Source organism: Telmatherina bonti (assembly GCF_933228915.1).
Source record: "Telmatherina bonti genome assembly, chromosome: 2".
Taxonomy (NCBI): Eukaryota; Metazoa; Chordata; class Actinopteri; order Atheriniformes; family Telmatherinidae; genus Telmatherina; species Telmatherina bonti.
In genome coordinates, this window is record NC_136620.1 from 27958271 (window position 1) to 27985913 (window position 27643).

General features: G+C 39.3%; 1 protein-coding gene across 1 annotated transcript; it reads left to right on the forward strand.

The window, feature by feature from the left end:
• Nucleotides 1-525: 525 nt before the first annotated feature.
• Nucleotides 526-22981, forward strand: LOC306768875 (uncharacterized protein; the record flags this gene model as incomplete). The annotated part of the gene is made up of 34 exons (XM_079257340.1): nt 526-626; nt 742-856; nt 1041-1131; nt 1207-1340; nt 1435-1651; nt 1909-2034; nt 2112-2226; nt 2310-2460; nt 2575-2694; nt 2776-2845; nt 2934-3071; nt 5383-5547; nt 5675-5769; nt 5849-5975; nt 6620-6723; nt 6938-7089; nt 7202-7340; nt 7707-7817; nt 7933-8112; nt 9320-9563; nt 9655-9807; nt 12167-12295; nt 12396-18248; nt 19207-19454; nt 19603-19786; nt 19882-20092; nt 20177-20356; nt 20554-20619; nt 20707-20807; nt 20895-20926; nt 21020-21197; nt 21290-21394; nt 22560-22683; nt 22783-22981. 34 exons carry the CDS (start codon nt 526-528, stop codon nt 22979-22981), a joined length of 10458 nt encoding a protein of 3485 aa, XP_079113466.1.
• Between the last annotated feature and the right edge of the window lie 4662 nt (nt 22982-27643).

Consider the following 27643-nt stretch of genomic DNA (forward strand, 5'->3'; position numbering starts at 1 on the left):
ATGGCGCCCTAGGTGACTGCCGAGGTCATCTATGCCAGAGGTCAGCCCAGGTTTTATTTTTAAAAGTGGGTGTGAGCGAAATACTGTGCAATCTCAATATAAACGGCGGTCCAATACATTTTGGCACTTGCACTTTTGGTGATTGCAGGCCCACAGTGGCAGCAATGAGGTGGAACAAGGTGCTTTTGTCATGCTTTCTTGCTTTGTCTCTTACCTGTTTCACTGAGGTCCAAGCCAGATTGGGTAAGTCTGATGTTGTTGTTTTTTTCAATGTAATGTTGTTCAAAGGTAATTTATGATGTAAAAGACTTATATGGGACTGTATCCATTGACAATGTAGTGTCTCAAACTTGTTTTTTACATAAATCTTTTCTAGTGAGCAACCATGTCGCCTACATCTGCAGCACATGGGGCAGACAGCACTTTGACACCTTTGATGGCAGGGTGTACCAGTTTCCTGGTATGTGTGAATACAATCTGGTCTCTGACTGCCTAACATATAAGTTTTCAGTGCACATGCGAAGAATGGAAAATGATGGAAACCCTGCAGTGAGTTACATCGTAGTTGATGTCAACGAACATTCTTTCAACCTCAGCAAGAATTCAGTTACTGTCAACAATAAGCAGTAAGTTAAAAAAAAAAAAAAAAAAAAGACAGAAAGCAAAAACATAGCTACTGGAAGCAATTGTAATATTAGTCCATTACAGTTCAATGATTAATCTTTTTTTTTTTTCCACCAGGATCTCATTACCATTCTACCAAAAAGGAGTTCAGGTGGAAAAAAATGCTGTTTACGTCAAACTCCGGTCCAATGCTGGATTGACTGTAATGTGGAACGGTGATGATGCTATTATGGTAAAACCTGAACTCTCCTACAAGACTTCAACAATAGTCTTTAGAGAGTATTTTGAATCCTTCATAATGAATCATCTTGTAATCTGAGATTAGAACATCTTGTTTTATTATTCCAGAGTTGAGGAGCGCTTGAGATACAGCATTTATTTGTGTATATAAAAGACGTGTTGGCTTTGTATTTCAGGTAGAAATCAGTCATGACTATGTAAACCAGACATGTGGACTTTGTGGAGATTTGAATGGTGATCCAGTTTCCAATGAGTTCATTGTTGATGGTATGCTTTTTTTAAAATTTCTTTTGTTTTAATTAATGTCTTCAGTCTGTGACACTATGAACTGGTAATACACAGGTCGCGATATCAGCCCAATTGAGTTTGGCAACAAACATAAAGTTAATATTCCTAATGATGATTGTGAGGATCCCTATGAAGAGGAGGATGAATCACTGGAGGACGTGAATGTGCTGGATTCATGCAAGGAGTTTGTGAGTTTGTTAACTATTACATTTGGACATCGTGGTAATGTTGGAAGTAGTAAAAGCGTAACTAGACCTCTACTTCCTAAATTTTCTCTTTTAGCAAACCACCTGTGAACAGCTGCTTCTATCAGAGTCCTGGAGCTCGTGTACCAACTTGACCAAACCTGAACCTTACATCCAGGCATGTGTGCAGGACATGTGTGGATGTGGCAACCATACAAATGGCTCCTGTGTCTGCGACACATTGTCAGAGTTCTCTCGACAGTGTTCCCATGCAGGCGGAGAGCCTCCCAACTGGAGAACAACTGAGTTCTGTGGTAAGGATGCTTATTTTCTCTGTTTTTGGTTCTTATCTCCATATTGTGTACCATGTCATGTTGAAATCATACAAAACACTAAAGTGATGGAATTTGAACCTGGGTCTTCAAGGCCCAGGTCCACTTCTCTAACCAAGATACCACTGCCTCTATTTGGTGTGACATGTGCATGTTTAATATTTGATGTACTATTTAGAAATTCCCATGAATTCCCTCCCAACTTTAATTATTCCTAACATTACCAAATATCCTCACAGCTAAAGAGTGTCCATTCAACATGGTGTATGAAGAAAGTGGTTCACCTTGCATGGATACTTGTACTCTTCCTGACACAAGTTCACTGTGTGAAGACCACAAAATGGACGGCTGCTTCTGTCCCCCTGGTTGGTTTGCATATGAATCACATTAAACTATAGTGTTGCATTGTATTATTACACACAAATTAATCTACTTTCTTCAGGAACTGTGTTTGATGACATTTCTGAGAGGGGTTGCATTGATCAGTCTGAATGCCAGTGCAAACATGACAAAATCTATAATCCTGGAGAGATTTACTATCAGAGCCGAGAGAAATGGTAAACCAGTCACCTCAATATGCAGGCAGAATTTGTTATTGCAGTAAATATATGTTTCATTACAATGAATTGTTTTTTTTCAGTACCTGTGTTAATGGAAGGTGGCAATGTATGAGTCATGAAGCACCTGGTACATGTGCAGTTGAGGAGGGTTCATATTTCACTACTTTTGATGGGCAAACATACACCTTCCACGGAGACTGTTCCTACACCCTCGCCAAAGTAGAAAGCAAGGTGAATCAGTCAAAGCTAAATACAATAAGTTGCAGAAGATAAAGTTCATAGTATTTAATATGGAAAATACAGATAATTGTTGGATTTTTGTGTTTTCACTCTGTACATTTTTAGGATGGTACAAGTCCAAATTTTACCATCCTGGCCCAGCTGTTGCCATGCGCTCATCAGCAGTTTGACACTTGTCTGAAGACCGTTAAAATCCTGCTGAACAATGACAGATACCTGCAAAACGTGAGTTTATTACTAAAAGCATTTCTAAAAACTCACAATGCTGTCTAAACAACTTTGTTGACCAGTTCTATGTTAAATCAGGAATTAACCTTCCATCCTGATGGAAAAGTTGAGCAGAATATGCAGTCCATCAATTTGCCGTACATGTCAGGTTTGTCAGACAATAAGAAACTCAAACAAGCATTTGTCTTTTTCGCTTTTACTACACTTTCTCATTTTGTATTTCTTTCTTTTCAAAGGGGACATCAGTATATTTGATGCTTCATCCTTCCACATAATCCTTCAGACCAGTTTTGGTCTACAAATCCAGATCCAGCATGTTCCCGTCATGCAAGTCTACATCAGTCTGGAGCAGAGCTACAAAACAAAGACCCGAGGTGAGTTTGGTATTTCACATGACAAACATTTAGTCAGATATGTTGTGAGTAATATAAACATAATACTTTCAGTTAGTCCTCACTGGTAGTTTTAATGGTCTAGTTTTAATAAGATATTTACAATTATGTTTTATTTGCAAATCAATTAAAACATTTGTCGTATTCATTGTTCATATAACAAACAATCAAAATATATTCTAAGGAAATGCTCCTGATATTGCAATACACAGTTCCAAATGATTATAGTATTTCAGTTGAGTATGATTAATTTATTGACGGATTTTTTATTTAAGTGCCATACACTTGCGTGCCAAGCCCATTAGGCTTACATGACACTAGTAACATTCCAAACAAGAAGATGACCAAAATACAAAATATAGACTCGGTTGCACTCAAAAAATCATTTTTGATCTGGAAACAGAGTCTTTTGTTTAAGTTTCCATGCATATTCCAGAAATCTATAGCTACATTTCTTTATTAAATAGCCAACTCAACATCTCCCTATCTGCCACGCAGAACAAATCAGGCTTTTTACACTGAATTTTCTTAAACAGCAAAGTTTGGATATCATGATTTAAAGGACAATAAAACAAATAATGCCATTCATCCTCCACAACCCTCAAGGTAAACATAACACATAATTTTTCTTCTTCTGTGATGCTTTTATAATGTCCCACTTCCACCTGCAAAGGCAGTACATCTGCTCTAAACTGAGCACACAGAGACCTCTGTACTCTTCTTATAGCACTTTCAACACGGGGCTCTCTAAAGAAATCATTTTTAAATTGAATATAACTTCTTAATTTGGGCTTCTCTAATGCCGGCCCCTTCCATTGCTCTTTATAAGAGTCAAACAGTTTCTGTCTGAGTTATTACCCTGTAAACTTTCCTGAATAAATCGAACATTTGTAGAGGATAATATTTCTTGAAGCTCCCTTGACCAGGCATATTTGTGATCTTTATCCCAATTGAAAATCTTTTGAGTAAGTCTATCTTCTGGTAAATAAACAAGATGATTCCATAATTTAATTATTTCAATTTTTTTTGCTTAACTATACAAGGTTCCCAACCCATGTCTCCCTCTAGTGCCGCTCTCAGGGTAGACCTATGCACTTAAAGAAAATACCTTATGGCTCTCTTATGACCTCAATTATACTCTGGAACACCTTCAAAGCTCCAAACCCCTGCTGCATAGAACAGTATAGATCCAACCATAGAGTCAAACAGCCGAGTAAAGTAAAATGTTATTTCTTGACAGAGCTTCATTTTATTAATAACTGCTCCTTAAGCCCTATGTTGACTCAGAACCCTACAACCTTCAGACAAAGTCATACCTTTGATGAAAAGTAAAAACAAAGATATTTGTGAGTACTATGTATAAAAGCTGTTTTGATCCAAAATGAAAATCATGCTTTCTTCGAGATACAAATGATTTTCTAAAATGAACTATTTGTGTTTTATCAACATTGATGAAAATTCTACATTTATTGCACCATTTTTCTATAGTATCCAACATTTTTTGCAATTTAGATTCTTCTTCTGCAACCAAAATTATATCATCAGTGTGTAAAAAATCACTGAAGTTCAAGTCATCAATGCCTGTAATGTTCTAAAACAGGCTGTTTGCCTGCCTAAGGCAACTTGTTATTTTCTTGGTTGTACACGGTACTGTGCCTTTAAGGACAGCAGGTGTGGCTTACTGTAAGGTCATAAAGGTGTGTAAAGGCAGTATACCTCCAAACAGCAACTTTAGGTGACATTTCAGGATTCCATAGACCAGATGAGTTACAGGCAGAAACTGTGAATTTAAGGTGATACCAATGAAGGGCTCCTATTGTTCAAATTGTTCATCTGTAATTTAAAAAAATGTGAAAAAATATGACAGCTTAAACTTTTCAGCTCTTTACAATACATTTAATTAATGTTGTGAAACTGTTCTGCAAAATAATATGGAACACTATTTTAAGTGATGGGCACTTCAGTTGTTTTCCTTTGTGGTGCTTTCGCTTACTAAAATCAAGATTATTATAAAACCTGACCTAATTTTTGACTATTGAAAAATGGTATTAACTGTTTAGGTAAATACAGCATTTACATAAACATTTGTAACCCAGTGTAATATCACTTCTCTCTTCTGATAAATCTCTAGTGTTCGAGCCAAAACAAAAAAGTTTAATAAATTTTCCTGACGTCTTTTTTATATTATTTTTATTTGTTAACCCACCCAAAATATAGCTGTTTTAAAGATTTTTAAGCACTAACATTATATGTTTTATTCTAATTTAACTCTTACACATTGGCTGTTATTCAGGGTTATGTGGGAACTTTAACCTGGTCCTCTCTGATGACATGAAGACTCCTCAAGGCATTGTGGAGGGCAATGCAGCAACTTTTAGTAATTCTTGGAAGGCAAAGACCTCCTGCACAGACAGAGAGGACAGACTAGATCATCCCTGCTTCCTCAGTGTGGAAAATGGTAAAGAGCAATAGTTGCTTCTTTTGTTAATCAAGTTTGGTGTTCAAAATACAATTTTCCACTATGAATTGATTCATTTTAAATGAACAGCATTAAAGACATTCAAACCAAAATTGTTCTCTCTCAGAACGGTATGCCATGCACTGGTGTACTTTGCTCTTAAGCTCAAACAGTACATTCTCCCAGTGCCGATCTGTGGTGCATCCTGGAAGGTACTACAAGGTAGAGTAAAACCTTCCTGTCACATTGTCATTGAATTTAGTGAGTTTGTCATTTCCTAAGAATTTTCTATCTCCTGCAGCGATGCCTTTATTCTAGCTGTAGCTGTGAGAAGAGCGAGGCCTGCCTGTGTGCAGTCTTTTCCTCTTATGCCCGAGCTTGTGCAGCAAATGGAGTGTACCTGACAGACTGGAAAGAGACAATGTGCGGTAAGAGCAATTTCAATCATGGCTAATGATTTTTGGAGCTGAAAAGAACTCTACCTTATTATTAGATGAAAAATTGTGAAATAATCCTCTTCATCTCATCCATACAACAGACAAATACATAAAGAGCTGCCCAGAATCTCAGGTCTTCTCCTACAAACAGAGATGCCAGCTGACTTGCAGATCACTGAGCTCTGAGCAGCAGAGTTGCAGCTCCGACTTCTTGCCTGTTGATGGATGCGCTTGTGCTGAGGGTCTCTATCTGAATGAACACGAAGTTTGTGTCCCCATGTCAAAATGTTCCTGTTACCACAATGGAGTCTATGTTAAGGCAGGAAAGTCCATCACCATAAACAATGAACACTGGTGAGTTAGTTGAGGCTCTTATATTAGTCATTCAACATTGTATATACAGCGTGACTATAATAAACAAAATATAAAATGTTTTATCAACAAACAGGTACTAATCTGTCTTTTAATTCTTTTTCCAGTTTGTGTAACAATGGAACACTTCATTGTCATTCTTGGAAAACCCGTTTATCAGGTGAGGTTGTTGTTAACTCTTTACTTTCCCACATGAGGGTTTGGTTGGTACAGTGTATGTTCATGCAATTCTGTTTTGTTTGTTTTTTTGTTTTTTTATACAGGGTGTATATCTCCAAAAGTGTTCTTCAACTGTTCCACTGCGGGCAAAGGAGAGCTTGGAGTGCAGTGTGCTCGCACTTGTTTAAATCTGGACAGTTATGATTGTGTGAGTTGCTTTTGTGATGTTGTTTTTGTCGATCTCTCAGTCTCAAATTGTAGGGACTTATATGATTGTTCCTAAAGTAAATGTGGTGTGTATGTTATGTTTTGTAACTTTCAGTTTATATGCAAACAGCAGTTTTGAGTTACAATAATCCACAACATCGCAAGTATTGCCTATCTTCTTTGTTTCTATCATTGTGATCTTTCTGCCTTTGCAGGACTCTGCAGACTGTGAGTCTGGATGTCTGTGTCCTGATGGCCTCCTGGATGATGGCAAGGGTTCCTGTGTGCAAGAAAATGAATGCCCATGTATGCATAATGATCAGCTTTATGTCCATGGAAAACAAATTCCAAAAGACTGTAACACTTGGTAAGGCCATATTTCAATCAAATATATAATATGGAATAAATATCATATTCTGCACAGTTTACTTAAAGTATTCAAACGCTGCATCATATTGCAACTTTTCTGATAAATCTAGTACCTGCAAAAGTGGGAAATGGGACTGCACTGACAAAAAATGTCCAGGAACCTGTGTTATCTATGGAAGTGGTCACTACAATACATTTGACCTGCAAAGATATGGGTTTCAAGGAAGCTGTGCATATATTGCTGCCAAGGTAAATAAAATACAGGCCAAAATCAATTATGAAGGTATTTAGATATTAGGTGGAAAAAATAAAAGCAGAATAACCAGAAAAAGGTGGAATGGCTTTTGAAGTCTTCAACACATATAATTAACTCAGAACTTCAGAAATCTGTAAGTTCAACACAATAAGGTAATAGTTTATATGATTCAACACTTGGAACCTTCACTCCAAAATGAAACATTTCTCATTCAGCAAAAATAAGTACATGGTGCTGTTCTTCTGGGGATAAACTAAATATTAATCTAATCTATGGTCTACCATATCTGAAGTTTATTTTGATTAGCAGCAGGCTGGGAAAAAACATTGAATGCGTTTCTGAATTTTCCATCTTTCCAGAATAAATGTGGAAATAAAACAGCGGAGAACAACTTTACAGTTATCACAGAAAATGTCAAATGTGGATCTACGGGTACCACTTGCTCCAAAATAGTCAGAATTCATATTGGGGTAAGATCAAACACCTTTGTTTTTTAATGACCAAATGGTACAGCATAATTAATTTCTTTTTTCTGAAAAAAAATTTTTATAATGCAAAGCTTGAGATGTCTATTTTACATTACAGAGAATGGAAATCAAACTGTCAAATGGTGAATATGAAGAAGTGGATCTGGAACACGGTCCACAGATTAAGTACAGAATAAGGAGGGTTGGTTTGTACCTGGTGGTAGAATCTGACATTGGTCTGGCAGTGATGTGGGATCGCAAAACAACTGTTCGTATTCTTCTGGAACCACAACACCGTGTAAGTCACATAGTAGTTGTTAAATGAAGATGACTCATCGATATGTGTCATAACGGTCACAAATGCCTTTTGTATTAAAAAATGTGAGCCATCACCTTTTGTGTAGCTTCGGGTATTTATGTATGTGATACTCCACACAAACATACTGGCACTTTAAAATGTATATGACTATATACATATGTTAGGCTTCAGTACCTCTTCATTACCAAAGGACCTTTAGGCAAAGCACAATTTTAGAAGAAGTGGCCAGCATTTTAAAAAACAAGAAGACATTTCCAATGAGTAAGAGTAAGATACGTTGGAAATCCAGCCCAATAAGTCAGCTAAAGTGTGATGATGCCACACTGATTTTGGAAATCAATTTCAATTCTGTAAATCCAAGATCCTTATTATATACATATTGCTTAAGGTTGTTAAAACGTTTTTTTTTTAAATATATTTGGGCAATAAAACAAAAAGCTATTATGAAAGGAAACGGATAAAGGATTTTTTGTTTTAATCCACCTCCTTTTGTCAAGATTTTGTCAGAATCAAAGTGGTTTATTTAAACAATGTATTCACATTTGTACAGGCCATAATTGGATTAATCTTGGTATAGATTTTTTTAATCTATGAAGGAACCATAGATCTACATTTTTTAATCAAGTAACAATCAGCCATTGTATCTAGTCAAGAAAACATTTTCAGACTTTGAAACAATGATAGAGGGAAACATGAATCCAAAGTGGTCTGGTTTTCCATCAGCGCTTCAACACAGCATTTAAGGCAAAAACGTTTGAGCAGAGAGTGCAAAGATGGTCGTTGAATTCCATGTGATCATTGCATTAATATAGCCTGATATGCTGATATGCACAAGCAGCTATTTGAATGTAACAATTATGACATCTGGGATGCTGGTGTAAATATCTTTAAGTAGCAAAATCTGTAGTTTGCAATGTGCACATTTGTGAACTTCTTTTTTTTTACACATGTTCATCTTTTGTATTTGTGTGCATACTACTGTATTAGACACTTGTGTGATACATGTTGATATTGATGTTTCTTTATAAAAATGTATAAGAAAATGAGCTTATATATCTCTCGTAAATGTCTTATTTGTACTTTGTCTGTTTTTGCTGACCATTTTCATATATACATATAAAAGTTTGGACAGTAATGATACAATGTTACATGCCAATGACTTAGTGACTGTTTTCTGTTTGCACAGGGAGAAGTATGTGGATTATGTGGAAATTTTGATGGCGATGGGCAGAATGACTTCACAACGCAGGGTCAGCTGGTCGTGAGTAATCAGTTAGAGTTTGCAAACAGCTGGAAAGTGTACAGCTCTTGCCCAGATGTGGAAGAGAATGTTGAGGCTTGTGTCGCAGCTCCCCAACGACACAACTGGGCTAAAATTATGTGCAGCATCATTACAGGACCTACATTCAAAGACTGCCACAAAAAGGTTTGTGCAAACTGTTCTCTTTGAAGTGATGTTGTTTCAAAATTTAACAATGTGTAAAATAAATTATTATGACTTATGAATGGCCGAACAGGTAGATCCCCGTCCATTTTCTGAAAACTGTATACAAGACTCATGTGCGTGCGACAGTGGTGGAGATTGCGAGTGTTTCTGCTCAGCAGTTGCATCTTATGCTCAAGCTTGTAATGAGGCTGGTGTCTGTATTGCGTGGAGAACTCCAGACATCTGTCGTAAGTGAACCTTTTACTTGTTGTTTAAAATGCTATTATTTTCAGTTTTTCACATGACCATGACCACGTTATAGAAAAAAATTTTTTGGAAGTTTATCCTGTTCTTCCTAGCACATCCTGTCAAATTCCATGAGGTTAAATGGGAAATGTATCTGAATTTCCAACTTTAGATGTCTTTAGGGTATGACTTGACAGTTAAAAGCACTTTTTACACAGCAGTCACACCATATCAGCAATAAATCCAGCTATTGGTGTATCACTTTGCTTCTTCCGCCCTCTATATGAGGTCTCGAAACTTCTACAAAACTCAAAACTCACTACCTGTCCACTTGATCCAGCCCCAACGAACATCCTACAGAGCATTTTACTTACTATTACAGCTGCAATGACCCATATTATCAGCTCATGTCTTGAATCTGGTGTCTGTCTCTCTGTCTTCAAACAAGCTCGGGGTACCTCACTGCTGAAGAAACCCACACTTAACCCAACCCAGGTTGAAAACTACCACCCAGTCTCACTGGCGTTGTTCATGTCAAAACTATTAGAGCATGCCCTCTTCAGTCAAGTCTCACGGTTCCTCCATGAAAAAAACATATTCGATCCTTTCAGTCTGGGTTTAGACAAGGCCACTCTACTGAAACTGCTCTCCTGTATTACTGATTACCTACAACTTGCCAGATCCACTGGTCAATTCTCAGTGCTGATACTGCTGGACCTGTCCGCAGCTTTTGACACAGTCAACCATCAGATTCTCCTCTCCACACTCTCTGAGCTTGGCATCTCTGGAGCTGTCCTCTCATGGTTCACGTCCTACCTCACAAGAGAATCATTTAGAGTATCCTCGTGAGGAGAAGTGTCCAGAATGCATGAGTTGAAAACAGAGGTGCCTCTGGGATCTGTGCTTGGCCTTCTCTTTTCACTATACACCTCACTTGGTATACTCATAAGCTCTCATGGCTTCTCCTACAACTATTACGCTGATGACACTCAGCTCTTCCTTTCCTTCCCACCAGACGACACAACCACTTCACTGAGCTTGTCTTGCTGGTATCTCCGCATGGATAAAGTCTTGTGCCTTCAGCTAAATCTGTCCAAGCACTGCTTGTCTGTTCAGCCAATCCTTCCTTACCTTCTGCAAATAAGAGTGATACTTGACTCTATCACACTTGTGCCTATATCTACTGCCCAAAGTCATGGTGGCATGGTGGATGATCTGTTGACCTTTATGGTCTATGTTTCCTCAGTTGCCTGTACTTGCCAATTTGCTCTCTACAACATGCTGTGTCGTGTACCTGACAAAACACATGACACAACAATTCCCTACTGGCAGGTCTGCCTGTATGCTTGGTTAAACCCCTGCAGATGACTCAGAATGCAGCATCACGTATGGTCATTAACCAGCCCCAAAAGTCCTCATGTTACTCTGCTGCCAATCATGTTTCACTGACTTGCAGTTGCAGCACGCATTAAATTCAAAGTCTTGCTTCTGGCTTACAAAACAATAACTCAAATGATGTCCTCTACTGTTTGATTTCTGGCTTGTGTTGTTTACACTCTCAGATGTAAGTCTTTTTGGATAAAAGCATCTGCTAAATGACTGTAAAATAGAATAAAACTAATGTCTTTGTTAACCAGCTGCTGTTCCTCTTACACTTACATTGTCACTTAGATTGTTTGGAAAACTCAAAACTAATTTTCTTGTTCTTTTCAAAATGGCTTTATGCGTAATAGAATACTTCTCTGATGGTCACCATTTTTGCTGACTCTTTAACACTGTTGACATTTATTTCACTGACACATTTATTTCACGTTAACTTTTTCTGTTTAAACTTAATTAGCATGGTAAATTAATTGTGCTTTAGCATTAGTGAATGGGCTTTAGCACAATGTTATTTTTTTAATTGTTGAAACTTAAGTACCCAATAGATACACAAATTTACAAACCACTTGAGAGGTTTTAGCTTGATTTGAAGAAAGGCTTTCCAGAATTGTAGGCCTCTTTTTAATACAATCTTTGTAACAATCCTCTTCCCACAACAAAAAATTTACTGGTCAAATGTTTGACATGTACGTCTTTTTTTATATACGAGTGTGACTAAAACTGGAAGTTATAATAAATGAATTTTTTAATGTAAAAATCACATATGTAAAAATCACATTTCACAAATTATGCATGGCAAAACCAAATTATTATTATGTGATATTTCATGTCACATCTAACTTTTCATGTATTATGTATTTATCTATTTATCTATTTAAAAGGTGGGTGTTTTACATGAATGTTTCTTTTACACAAAGAAATTAGTGAAAGAAAATTTCACATTTATTTGTAAATTGTATCTCCCATGTCCTTCTCTAGCTGTGTTTTGTGACTACTATAACAACCCTGATGATTGCATGTGGCACTACAACCCTTGCCACACACCTTGTTATAAGACATGTTTAAACCCAGAAGGAATTTGTGACAACCCTATACCCAATCTGGAAGGTAAAAGTACCTTTTTCATTTTTAGCTAACAGGTTTAAAAAAGATTAACTTGATTTAAAGAAAAAAATAGGTGAAGAATTAAAGGAATTGTTTTTTTCAGGCTGTTATCCAGTATGCCCAGAGGACAAACCAATATTTGATGAAAAAAAAAAGAGATGTGTCAACGTATGTCCTTACTGCATATTCAACGGGACAGCATATAACGAAGATGATGTTGTTTACAATGTCACTGACAACATGGGGATGTGCTACTATGGAATCTGTGTTAATTCAACTGTGACACATATAAGTGAACCCTGTGGGACCCCCTCCACCACCACAACAAGTACAACCCCATCGACCACCCTAACTACAACTACCCCCACCACAACAACTACAACCCCATCCACCACCCCAACTACAACTACCCCCACCCAAACAAGTACAACCCCATCCACTCCCCCAACTACAACTACCCCCACCACAACAACTACAACCCCATCCACCACCCCACATTGTGTTGTAGTAGGGTGTGAATGGACAGACTGGTATAATGTGCATAATCCAAAAAAAGACAAGAGTGACTGGGAAACTTATGAAAATATAACAAACAGTGGCCTACATATTTGTGACAATCCCACAAAAATTGAATGTAGGTCAGCTTTAAACCCAGAAATAGATTTTGACACGTATGTGGCCGAAACTCTCCAAGTTGTTACATGTGATGTGAAATATGGTTTAATCTGTAAAAAACAAGATCAGCCTTTACGTCCAGGAAAGTGCTTTGACTATGAAATCAAAGTGTGTTGTCCAATATGTGGGACCACAACACCAGAAATTACGACAACAACCCCATCCACAACAAGTCCAACTACAACCCCTTCCACCACCCCAACTACAACTACACCCACCACAACAACTACAACCCCATCCACCACTTCAACTACAACCACCCCTACCACAACGACTACAACCCCTTCCACTACTTCAACTACAACTACCTCCACAACAACTACAACCCCATCCACAACTCCAACTACAACAACCCCCACCACAACAACTACAACCTCATCCACCACCCCAACTACAACCACCCCCACTACAACAACTACAACTCCATCCACCACCCCAACTGCAACCACCCCCACCACAACAAGTACAACCCCATCCACCACACCAACTACAACTACACCCACCACCCTAACTACAACTACCCCCACCACAACGACTACAACCCCATCCACCACCCCGACTGCAACTACCCTCACCACAACAACTACAACCCCATCCACCACCCCAACTACAACCATCCCCACCACAACAACTACAACCCCATCCACCACACCAACTACAACTACACCCACCACAACTACAACCCCATCCACCACCCTAACTACAACTACCCTGACCACAACAACTACACCTCCATCCACTACACCAACTACAACTACCTCCACCACAACTACAACCCCATCCACAACTCCAACTACAACAACCCCCACCACAACAACTACAATCCCATCCACCACCCCAACTACAACCACCCCCACCACAACAACTACAACTCCATCCACCACCCCAACTACAACCACCCCCACCACAACAACTACAACCCCATCCACCACACCAACTACAACTACACCCACCACAACTACAACCCCATCCACCACCCTGACTACAACTACCCCCACCACAACGACTACAACCCCATCCACCACCCCAACTACAACTACCCCCACCACAACTACAACCCAATCCACCACCCCGACTACAACTACCCCCACCACAACAACTACAACCCCATCCACCACCCTAACTACAACTAACGCCACTACAACAACTACAACCCCATCTACCACCCCTATCACAACCACCCCCACCACAACAATTACAACTCCATCCACCACCCCAACTACAACCACACTTCCCACAACAACTACAACCCCATCCACTACTCCAACTACAACTACCCCCACAACAACAACAACCCAATCCACCACCCCGACTACAACTACCCCCACCACAACAACTACAACCCCATCCACCACCCCGACTACAACTACCCCCACCATAACAACTACAACCCCATCCACCACTTCAACTACAACCACCCCCACCACAACGACTACAACCCCTTCCACCACTCCAACTACAACCACCTCCACAACGACTACAACCCCATCCACAACTTCAACTACAACAACCCCCACCACAACAACTACAACCCCATCCACCACCCCAACTACAACCACCGCAACCATAACAACTACAACTCCATCCACCACCCCAACTACAACCACACCTACCACAACAACTACAACCCCATCCACAACAACTACAATCCCATCAACCACACCAATTACAACAATCCCCACCACAATAACTACAACCCCATTCACCACTTCAACTACAACCACCCCCACCACAACAACTACAACCCCTTCCACCACCCCAACTACAACCACCCCCACCACAACAACTACAACCCCATCCACCACCCTAACTACAACTAACGCCACTACAACAACTACAACCCCATCTACCACCCCTATCACAACCACCCCCACCACAACAATTACAACTCCATCCACCACCCCAACTACAACCACACTTCCCACAACAACTACAACCCCATCCACTACTCCAACTACAACTACCCCCACAACAACAACAACCCAATCCACCACCCCGACTACAACTACCCCCACCACAACAACTACAACCCCATCCACCACCCCGACTACAACTACCCCCACCATAACAACTACAACCCCATCCACCACTTCAACTACAACCACCCCCACCACAACGACTACAACCCCTTCCACCACTCCAACTACAACCACCTCCACAACGACTACAACCCCATCCACAACTTCAACTACAACAACCCCCACCACAACAACTACAACCCCATCCACCACCCCAACTACAACCACCGCAACCATAACAACTACAACTCCATCCACCACCCCAACTACAACCACACCTACCACAACAACTACAACCCCATCCACAACAACTACAATCCCATCAACCACACCAATTACAACAATCCCCACCACAATAACTACAACCCCATTCACCACTTCAACTACAACCACCCCCACCACAACAACTACAACCCCTTCCACCACCCCAACTACAACCACCCCCACCACAACAACTACAACTCCATCCACCACCCCAACTACAACCACCCCCACCACAACAACTACAACCCCATCCACCACACCAACTACAACTACACCCACCACAACTACAACCCCATCCACCACCCTGACTACAACTACCCCCACCACAACGACTACAACCCCATCCACCACCCCAACTACAACTACCCCCACCACAACTACAACCCAATCCACCACCCCGACTACAACTACCCCCACCACAACAACTACAACCCCATCCACCACCCTAACTACAACTAACGCCACTACAACAACTACAACCCCATCTACCACCCCTATCACAACCACCCCCACCACAACAATTACAACTCCATCCACCACCCCAACTACAACCACACTTCCCACAACAACTACAACCCCATCCACTACTCCAACTACAACTACCCCCACAACAACAACAACCCAATCCACCACCCCGACTACAACTACCCCCACCACAACAACTACAACCCCATCCACCACCCCGACTACAACTACCCCCACCATAACAACTACAACCCCATCCACCACTTCAACTACAACCACCCCCACCACAACGACTACAACCCCTTCCACCACTCCAACTACAACCACCTCCACAACGACTACAACCCCATCCACAACTTCAACTACAACAACCCCCACCACAACAACTACAACCCCATCCACCACCCCAACTACAACCACCGCAACCATAACAACTACAACTCCATCCACCACCCCAACTACAACCACACCTACCACAACAACTACAACCCCATCCACAACAACTACAATCCCATCAACCACACCAATTACAACAATCCCCACCACAATAACTACAACCCCATTCACCACTTCAACTACAACCACCCCCACCACAACAACTACAACCCCTTCCACCACCCCAACTACAACCACCCCCACCACAACAACTACAACTCCATCCACCACCCCAACTACAACCACCCCCACCACAACAACTACAACCCCATCCACCACACCAACTACAACTACACCCACCACAACTACAACCCCATCCACCACCCTGACTACAACTACCCCCACCACAACGACTACAACCCCATCCACCACCCCAACTACAACTACCCCCACCACAACTACAACCCAATCCACCACCCCGACTACAACTACCCCCACCACAACAACTACAACCCCATCCACCACCCTAACTACAACTAACGCCACTACAACAACTACAACCCCATCTACCACCCCTATCACAACCACCCCCACCACAACAATTACAACTCCATCCACCACCCCAACTACAACCACACTTCCCACAACAACTACAACCCCATCCACTACTCCAACTACAACTACCCCCACAACAACAACAACCCAATCCACCACCCCGACTACAACTACCCCCACCACAACAACTACAACCCCATCCACCACCCCGACTACAACTACCCCCACCATAACAACTACAACCCCATCCACCACTTCAACTACAACCACCCCCACCACAACGACTACAACCCCTTCCACCACTCCAACTACAACCACTTCCACAACGACTACAACCCCATCCACAACTTCAACTACAACAACCCCCACCACAACAACTACAACCCCATCCACCACCCCAACTACAACCACCGCAACCATAACAACTACAACTCCATCCACCACCCCAACTACAACCACACCTACCACAACAACTACAACCCCATCCACAACAACTACAATCCCATCAACCACACCAATTACAACAATCCCCACCACAATAACTACAACCCCATTCACCACTTCAACTACAACCACCCCCACCACAACAACTACAACCCCTTCCACTACTCCAACTACAACCACCCTCACCACAACTACAACCCCATCCACCACACCAACTACAACTACATCCACCACAACTACAACCCCATCAACCACCCTAACTACAACAACCCCCACCACAACAACTACAACTCCATCCACCACACCAAATACAACTACACCCACCACAACTACAACCCCATCCACCACCCCGACTACAACCACCCCCACAACACCATCCACCACCCTAACTACAACTATCCCCACCACAACTACAACCCCATATCCCACCCCGACTACAACTTCCCTGACCACAACTACAACCCCTACCACAACCCAGACTACAACTACCCCTACCACAACAACTACTATCACATCCACCACCCTTACTACTACCACCCCCACCACAACAACTACAACTCCAATCACCACACCAAATACAACTACACCCACCACAACTACAACCCCATCCACCACCTCGACTACAACTACCCCCACAACAAAATCCACAACACCATCCACCACCCTAACTACAACTATCCCCACCACAACAACTACAACCCCATTCACCACTTCAATTACAACCACCCCCACCACCACAACTACAACTACATTTACCACACCAACTACAACTACACCCACCATAACTACATCACCATCCACCACCCCAACTACCACCTCCCCCACCACAACAACTACTACCCCATCCACCACCCTAACTACCACTACACCCACCACAACAACTACTACCCCATCCACAACCCTAACTACCACTACACCCACCACAACAACAATTCCATCCACCACTCCAACTTCAACCACCCCCACCACGACAACTAAAACTCCATCCACCACACCAACTACAACTACACCCACCACAACTACAACCCCATCCACCACTCCAACTACAACTACCATCACAACAACTTCAATCCCAACCACTACTCCAACTACAACTGGCCCCACCACAATAACTACAACACCATCCACCACAGCTACTACAACCCCAACCATCACCCCAAGTACACCTAACCCTACCAAAGAATTTCTTGTCACTGGTCCCACAGAATCAACAATCTCTTTTCCAACTCATAGTCAAATCTCCATCTATACAACAAGTACACATTCAACACAAAGTACACCTATTTCTACAACCCAGTGCTTCTGTATTTTTAATGGAACCCATTATAAGCCAGGTAAGATTCAATCTATATAAAGATCTTTTTGTTTTTAAAGGACCTTTTGTCCCTCTAATTTATTCTTGTGTGTGTGTGTGTTTTTCCCACTTAATCAGGAGAAGTCATTATAAATATGACTTATATTGGATCAGGAATATGTCTTACTATAAAATGTTCTGATGTTTGTGCAATCCAAAACATCACTTCCACTTGCTGGACCACATCTACGCCTACGCCAACACCTACACCTACATCAACAACAACACCAACACCAACATCAAAACCAACTCCCTCGACCATATCTACACCAACACCTACACCAACTCCTCCACCTGGATGTTCTGAATGGAATCTTCTTGTGAGATTTTCATTATTTTTAACAAAATGAAATCAATGGTTTTTTTTCGTTCTTTTTTTTTCTAGAATATAGACATTTCAATAATTGCACATCTTTACTAAGAAGTCTTTTGTTTTAGCAATTATTAAGTCAAATATCTAATATATCTAAATGCATTTCTTCTATAATCTCTTCCTTTTCATTTTTTAAAGCAAAATGAGACTTTCTTTTTGTGCAACTGTACCATGGCCAGATGCATTGAAAACAATACAATTGAAATAATTGACTACGAGTGCCCACCCATCCAGAATATAACTTGTACCAATGGGAAGAAACCAGTTCTTGTTTATGACGAGTTCTACTGTTGCCAACATTATGTCTGTGATTGTAAGTTATTTAGTTTACTTTTGACTTTTTCTCTGTTAGCCTATTTTCCTTCTCTGATATATTCCCATTTCTTTTCAGGTGTTTGTGAGGGCTGGGGAGATCCCCATTACATCACATTTGATGGACTTTATTACAGTTATCAAGGAAATTGTTCTTATGTTTTGATGGAGGAAATCACAGCAACACATAATTTAAAGATTTATACTGACAATGTGTTTTGTGATCCTACGGAAGATGTTTCCTGTCCACGATCAATAATCATATCCTATGGGTCACAATCTGTCACACTCAAAAATCACAATCTTATTGGAGCACCACGGCTGGAGGTAAAAAAATTTATATATATGCATTTGATTTATATTCTCTTTACGATTTATTGTATCTATTGAGATTAATTAACTGTTGTAGAAATATTAGTACCAACTTACACTTTTGTCTTTTTTTGTGTGTGTGTGGTGTATTTTCAACCTCTAGGCGTTTAAAAATGAAGTACGTCTAAAACTGCCTTATTCGCAAAATGGTATTAAGATCATGAGTTCTGGTATTAACTTAGTGTTTGAGATCCCTCGCCTAAAAGTAGTCACTACATTTGGAATGACTGGCTTCAGTATCAACCTTCCATATCAGTACTTTGGTAGAAACACACAGGGTCACTGTGGTAAGAAATGCCTCTCAAGTGACTTTTTCAAATTTAGTCTTTTGTTTGACGTTACTGTAGGAACTGAAGTGACTGTATTACATTACTTTTGTTAGGAACATGTACCAACAATCAGACTGATGATTGCATGTTGCCGGGCGGTAAGGTGGTGGAAAATTGTGCAGTGATGGCTGACTATTGGCCAGCAAATGATATTTACCAACGCAACTGTCCAACACCTCCTGCGTTGCCCACCAATGCACCTGAACCTCCATTGGAACCAACACCATGCAAGCCAGACTCCATATGTGACATACTTAAGAGCAGGTAGATATTTATTTCACTAAACTAGTTAACTGTCCACACAAATATAGTTATGTAATTAAAGAAGTTTGTCATTTTGTTTTGCAGTGTCTTTGCAGAATGTCATCCTTTGGTCTCCCCAGACAATTTCTACAGAGGTTGTGTGTTTGATAGCTGCCATATATCTAACCCAGATTTTGAATGCACAAGCTTGCAAACTTATGCTGCTGCCTGCACTGAGGCTGGAGTTTGCCTCCACTGGAGAAACCACACCACACGGTGTGGTAAGTGTCTCCATCACTGAGGATGAAGTAACTGGAATCAGGAAATATGTTACTTTGTTTTTTGGTGGAATTTATCCTTCAACAAAGATGCTAATTTACATTTTATGATATGGTTGGGAGTATTAAAAAAAGTCATTCGTGGCTATGCCACATTGCATTTATCTTTTTTTTATTTGTTTTTGTTTCATCACCAACAGCCAGCAACTGCCCATCAGACAAAGTTTTCAAGCCTTGTGGTCCTGCAGAGCAGCCAACGTGTGAAGACAAGTACGTTTATGTAGTAATAGTAAACCTATAGTGTATTCTCTGTTGTATTTTTTTTTTTTGACACCATGATCTTTATATATTTTACAGTCCCAATGAAGTGTCTATGAACTTCACAGTTGAAGGCTGCTTTTGCCCTGACGGAATGAAACTCTTCAACAGGGAGTCTGGAATATGTGTTGAAAAGTGTGGTAAGTATGGTGTTAAATAGAATCTGAACAGCCTTTCCACTGAATGACTCATGAACTCCACCTGGACTATTGTTGACTTCTAAACAGGATGCCTTGATCCCGAGGGAATTCCTCGTGAGGTGAGCTAAAACTTCATGTCACACTTCAAATCCTTTCCCTTATCGTTTACTTGCAAAAGACAATAAATTTGTAATTGTGGTTTACTCTTTTAGTTTAACGAGAAGTTTGAGTACAAATGCCAGGACTGCATTTGTGATGAGGCCACAAAGACCGTGATTTGCAAGCCTAAGACATGCCCAGCACCACCCATCTCTAACTGCACTGGTGCAGGGTTTGTCTTTGTGAATCAAACTAATCCAGAAGACCCCTGCTGCTCAACCTATGTTTGCCGTAAGATATATAGCATCCAAGCACATGTACTTTAACATTCAGACTATTGGCTGCTGCATTTTACAAAATTAACTTTATCTTCATCTTCACAGAATGCCAGGTCAATACTTGCCCAGTACCTACTGTAATCTGTCCTGTTGGATACAAGCCAGTTATCAGTGTTCCTGATGGGAAATGTTGTCCAGAACATGCATGTGGTGAGCTAACTAAATTTATTTGACCTCTTTTTTTATGTGAATAATAACCTACTTTTGTGCAATTTATTTTGTTACTGTTTGTGTCTTTACTAGAACCAAAAAGAGTGTGTGTACACAAAGAAGTTGAATATGAGGTAATAAAAAGCAAATACTTTGTTACTTATTCTACCATCTTTTATCTTTAATTAATTCTGTCGCACATGCTCTCAATGGCTAAAAGCATTAACATATTTCCCCTTTTTTTATTAGCTCGGTTCTTCAGTTCCTTCAAATAAATGTCAGGATTGTACCTGCAGCAATGAGGTTGACCCAAACTCTCGTCTTTTCAAAATAACTTGTGTGAAGAAGCAATGTGAAGAGAATTGTGACTTGGTAAGAATGTCTAAAGTCATTCGCACATAAAACACGCCCCATCTACAATGTTGCATTTGAGTTTATTTATTTCCTTTGAAAAAGGAAAATGTATATAAATGGACATATATTATGTAAATATACAAGATTATCGCAAAGCTAATTTCCACACTTTGCAGACTATCACTTTAAATCAAGCTGCTGTTGTTTATCTCAGTGTGTTGGGTAAAAAGGTGAACTTTACTGCCTTATCTTTTAGGGTTATGAATATGTGGAAACTAACTCAAGTGAATGCTGTGGAAAGTGTGTGCAGAAAGAATGTGTCTTCAGTGTAAATGGTACCGAACAGCTCTTAAAGGTAAGGCAAAATATTTTTATGGGATCTGATTCAGCAATTTAATGATAAGAATGTGAAAAATACCAGAAGCTTGATATTTATTTGTACTGCTGCTTTTATGTACTGATATATTCAAGTCATTCCTCTCCAGCAAGGAGAAACCTGGTCGCCATCTGATAACAAGTGTGAGCATTACACCTGTACTAAGATTGGAGAGACGTTCACACCAATCAGGTCACACATAGTCTGCCCGCCATTCCAGCAAGCAAACTGTCAACCAGTGAGTATTTCTTTTAAAGAGCTGGATTGTTCACGTATGTGGGAAACCTGCAAACCAACTTCTTTATTTTCATCCACAGGACACTATTCAGACAGCAGCAAATGGCTGCTGTAAAATTTGTGAGTAGAACATCTTTGTTTCAGTTGCTTAAATGATGCTGAAAAGAAAACAAACTAAAGGAAATTACTTTTTTTCAGGTGTGGAGAAAGAGAAGGCGTGCAAGTTAGTGCCCATGAAAACTAAAGTTTCCAGCCGTGGCTGTCAGTCTGAACAGGAGGTGGATATGCCATACTGTGAAGGATCCTGCAACACTTTTACCAAGTAAGGATACAAGTTCCATTTATTGTCTCCTCTAAAGTGTCAAAAATATTCAGGAATAATTGGTTTCAGTGTATTAAGGCCTGCCCTTTCTTTCTTCAGATACTCTGAAGCAGCAGCTGCAATGCAGCATTCTTGTTCCTGCTGTAAGGAGATGCGTTTCAGCAATCGCACTGTTGACCTGGTGTGCCTGAATGGAGACACACTTCCTCACACTTACATGCACGTGGAGGAGTGTGGCTGCAGCCACACAGAATGCACCAAACCTGCTCGTAGAAAGCGAAGCATCACACTGCTGTGATCGTACACATCTATCATTATGTTGATAGACGTGAAAAATACATCTTTCTTCCTCACACTTTCTTAATCACAATACTAAATATTTCTCTGCTGATTAAATAAAATATGCAACTAAGCTACTGTCTCATTGTGCTGTTTTCATTAATATAAAATATGGTAATGTGAAGAATAGAAAAAAAATAAAGTAATATTTAAGCAGCTTGTTAGTTTTTGGTGAATAAGTTAAAAGTAAAAAATCATAGAGAGAAAAAAATCTTTCTCTTGTGCTGACAACCTCTGTCATCAATCTTTAATCACTTAAAGAACATATCAGTCAAGGGACTTATATCTCAGCAGGATTTTTAAAAAAAACGTATCTATGCATTTATGTTTATGCATTTATCCCTCTCCTTTCAGATCTCCCTAAAACATTCATCAGACATATGCAGTTAGTCCAAAATGCTGCTGCTCAAGTCCTCACTAAGACCATTGAATTGATCATATAACTGCAGTACTGAGATCTTTACAGTGGCTTCCTGTCTGCTAAAGAATTGGCTTCAAAATCCTGTTGTTAGTTTATAAAGTACCAAATGGTCTTACGTTCATGATCTTCTGGTTTGTTTTGAACCAATCAGATCTCTCAGGTCACGAGGAGAGTCAGACCCAAATATAGACAGGAAACATTCAGTTTTTAAGCTCCTCACATGTGGAACACACTTCCAGGATACCACAGGTCTCTTGACATGCTCAGACTTTAAATGCTTTACTTGAGTCACCACAAATTTAAACAAATATGAATATTGAAAAGATAGCAAACTGTCTTGCAGCAAGGTCATTTCCAGATGAAGTTAGATATCCAGCACCCCTGACGCGTCAAAATATCCAATATCAGGGCTGTATTAGTTTGAATAAGAAACACAGCAAGAATTACTAGTTATGTACAACCCTGATTCCAGTGGCATTTGGAGATTGTGAAAAATGTAACTCAAAACATTTCAGTATTAATAGTGTATTCATAGATGTGCAATTGTGTATTCATCAATTACGTGGACACTGACCTGTATTAGAGACAAATTAAGTATCAATACAATCGTAAAGAAGTAACATATAGCATCACATAACCTACTTTAGGTATTTCCCTACAGCAAATATCTCAACCGCAGCAACCATAGTGATGCATTTATCACAAGAACACCTGACTGTGAGGAGCAACCATCAACTGTATACCAAGATGTTTAATTCTGCAGCACTGTGAGGTATTATCAATACCATACAAAGTTATTGTTATATAGGAAAATTTTCCAAAAAGGCGCATCTGAATGTCATGTGAAATATTTCCAAAACCAAACTAAAATATTAGATGCTGAGTAAGAATAAACAGCAGGGGTCTCTTCAGGCGCTATGGCCACACTAAAAGTCAGTAGTCATCCCTGTGGCCACCTAAATGGTGATTGGTGGTTCGTCAACTTTATCAACACAGAAACTAAAGTAAATGCTTATCCTCTTGCTTTTCTTACATTTTTTTTTTTAAATTTATAGTTAATTCCATATTTATAAATGCATGTTTCATCTTTGTTGCTTAAACAATTTACATAAAATGCATTTGATAAAGTGATAACTAAAACTGAGTTGATTATTGTTATAAAATATAAATCTGTTTTTTGAATTAATGACTGAAGGGGTAACAAATGTTACGCGTTTGTTCAACAGAGATAGATGATTATATAACATATTGCTGCCACCTACTGGCAAGTAAGTCAGTCTTTTATTTCTGATTTAACGGGCTAATGTGAGTTAAATGGACAATCATTCTCATATTCTTGTGTTTTGCTTATACAGATCAACACTGAGAAAATACGTATTTGTTTTGTTTGTTATTATTGTTTATATAAAAAACTGTTTGTCCAAATGATGCAAGCCCCATGAACATTTTTTTCCTGTGTTGAATGTATTTCTTACACTTAATTAGGAAGAAACATTTATAACACATTCTTATTTATAAGATCAATTTGGAAATTTGAAAAAAAAAATTAAAAAAAAAAAAAAAAAAAGGCGAGGGAATAAGAAAAATAACCAAACTTTGTGTCAAACAAAATAAAAACATCCAATGTATAAATCTTTCAAAACCTATTAAATTGAATAGACTATAAATACAAGATATTTAATATTCAAATTGTTTTCTTTTTCATATATTTCCTCTTTGTTCTTTACTTTTGTAATTATGCATTTTTGTAGTTTTCATTTCTTGAATATATTTTTTTAAGTATTATTTTTAATTTGTCTGGGATGAAAAAATTTTCAACAAATCTCAGATTTCCGTTATTTTTTGTGTGAATCTATTAGAAATTAGAGCAGATAGAGTTAATAAAAAAAGAACTACAGTAAACTATAAATTAGAATAGAATAGAATAGCTTCACTATACACATGAACAATGAAATTAAAAACTGTCACTGATAAGTGCAAAAAAGCTGTAAACGAGATATTTAAATATTATATTATACATTTAAAAACTATAAAAAGTATTTACAATAAAGGTAAGGAACACAGCACTGACGATCATTGCAGACAATATGGAATATTCAAGTAAGCTAGCACATCCATATATGCATTATATCCTATCCTGAATATATGCACATACAAATATGGTGTATATACAGTATACAAGTATAAATATATTACATGCAAAAATGTTGTTCATTTTGGATTTGGAACATTTGACATTTTGGAAAGAAGCTGTTTTGCTTATTGATGCACCTGTAGCACCTCCCTGTGAAATACACTTTTCATTAGACTTATCTTTACTGTCTTTCAGTAAACAGAATGGGGGGGGGGGGGGGGGGGGGGGGGGAACCAAACAAAAAAAAAAAAAAAACAGGAAAAAAAAGTAAATAAATAGCACCATTGGCAGCATTGTGAGCTGGGCGGGAGCCGAGGGCGGAGACACTGATCCCGGCTGCAGAAGGGACGTGACATTCCACGTTCCTAAAGGACGTGGAATGTCCCTTAGGGATGTAGAATGTCCCGTCTCTGGCTGGGCTGATCTGTAAGGTTGTGCGGGTCCAGCTAGAAGGACACACCTTGATGCGCTTCGGGTTGTGTCTCTAGGAACGTCACCAATAACAGTGCGAAGAAACAAACAGCTGTTCAGCCTGGTAGGCTACCCACTGGAACTGGAACCACTCAACATGTTTGGAGTCCTTGGACGATGTTGGAGGGCACTAGTCCTGGGACTCCCGTTCTGCTGGGGGCCAATGCTATTTACAGGCAGTAGCATTGGTACTGACAAGGAAAGACAACAATAAAATAAAATAAAATAAAATAAAATAAAAAAGATGAACATGTGATCTGGGAACTTATAGCACTGGGTTTTTCATACAACAAGCCCGAGTTTTTCGCCAGTGGGTTTAGCGGCTCTAATTTATGAGAGGTGTGTCCACACAAGTGGGACCTTCACTTTACTTGTCAATTATGCAAGAATACATCATACACAAGCAAATACCACAACAAAAACCGATTGTCAGCTGCGTAGTCCCTTCTTCAGTTTCCACACCGCTGCTTCACTGCAGGAGGTCGCTAAATGTCAGCGAGGTGAGCGTACGTCCGAGTGGTCATGATCCAGAGCCCTGGCGTGACGAACTAATTGGAGATTAAAATTGTTATTTATTAATGTATCCCCACCTCCCACCTTACCCCAACTGCAAGCTTAATAGTATAATCATCGTGACACTATAAACCAAAAAAGTTATAAAAGGCAACCAGCACCATGCAGCTGCTTTCTTTTTCTTTCTTTTTTGTTTGGAAAAAAGGAATTCAGCTACAAATCAGTCAAATTAATTCAGAGTCAAATCCGAGTCAAATCTTAAGATCATTTAGATTAATTACAGATTCTAAAATAAGTGGCAGAAATCTAAGGTTTGATCAAAAATTAAGTTTATACTTTGAATCTCTTATTTTCTTCAGTCCATGCTGGCTGAAGTAGACGACATGCTATCCAATCACACAAGACAAGCTATGAAATTTTTAAGTAGAAAAAAGGAAGAGAAAAATTCCGATTAAAAATCTGATTATTAATTCAAGTGAAAACTTGATCATTGCTTGATGAAAAGGATGCAAAAGTGACCGTCAGAAAGCCATCATTGCAGATATACTCCTCCCAGTTCAATGCAATTAGCTCAAGTATCTTTATATTCAATTTCAGTTAATTGAATATTAAATCAAAATGTAAAATTTGTTGACATGTCTGCAAGTTACCCATCAGGGAAGAGCTCCTCCAAAGGTAAACATGGCTTTAGACCACTCCTTCAGACAGCTTAATGAAACAGAAGAAAAAACTATTTCCCAGTAAGAGTCTGTAATGTTTATATACTGGGAGGTCACTGCTTTGCAAATTTACATAGAAAGTTGTGATTACAAGCAAAATTGTTTAAGATATTATCAGTGTTAATAGAAAGCTGTTTAATTTCCATCAACTCCTATTGTGCTGCAAATTACATTAAATGATTGTGTCACAATAGAGCGTAGACATTAATAAAGTACTATGATATAAATGTGCACATAATGCACATTCCATTCAGTTTTACTTATCTTTTATGTATGTATTATTATATGTAATAATATGTAATATTACATATGTAAGTACTTTTTACAATCTTTATGTAGTATTTCTTGCAGTGACTCAATAGT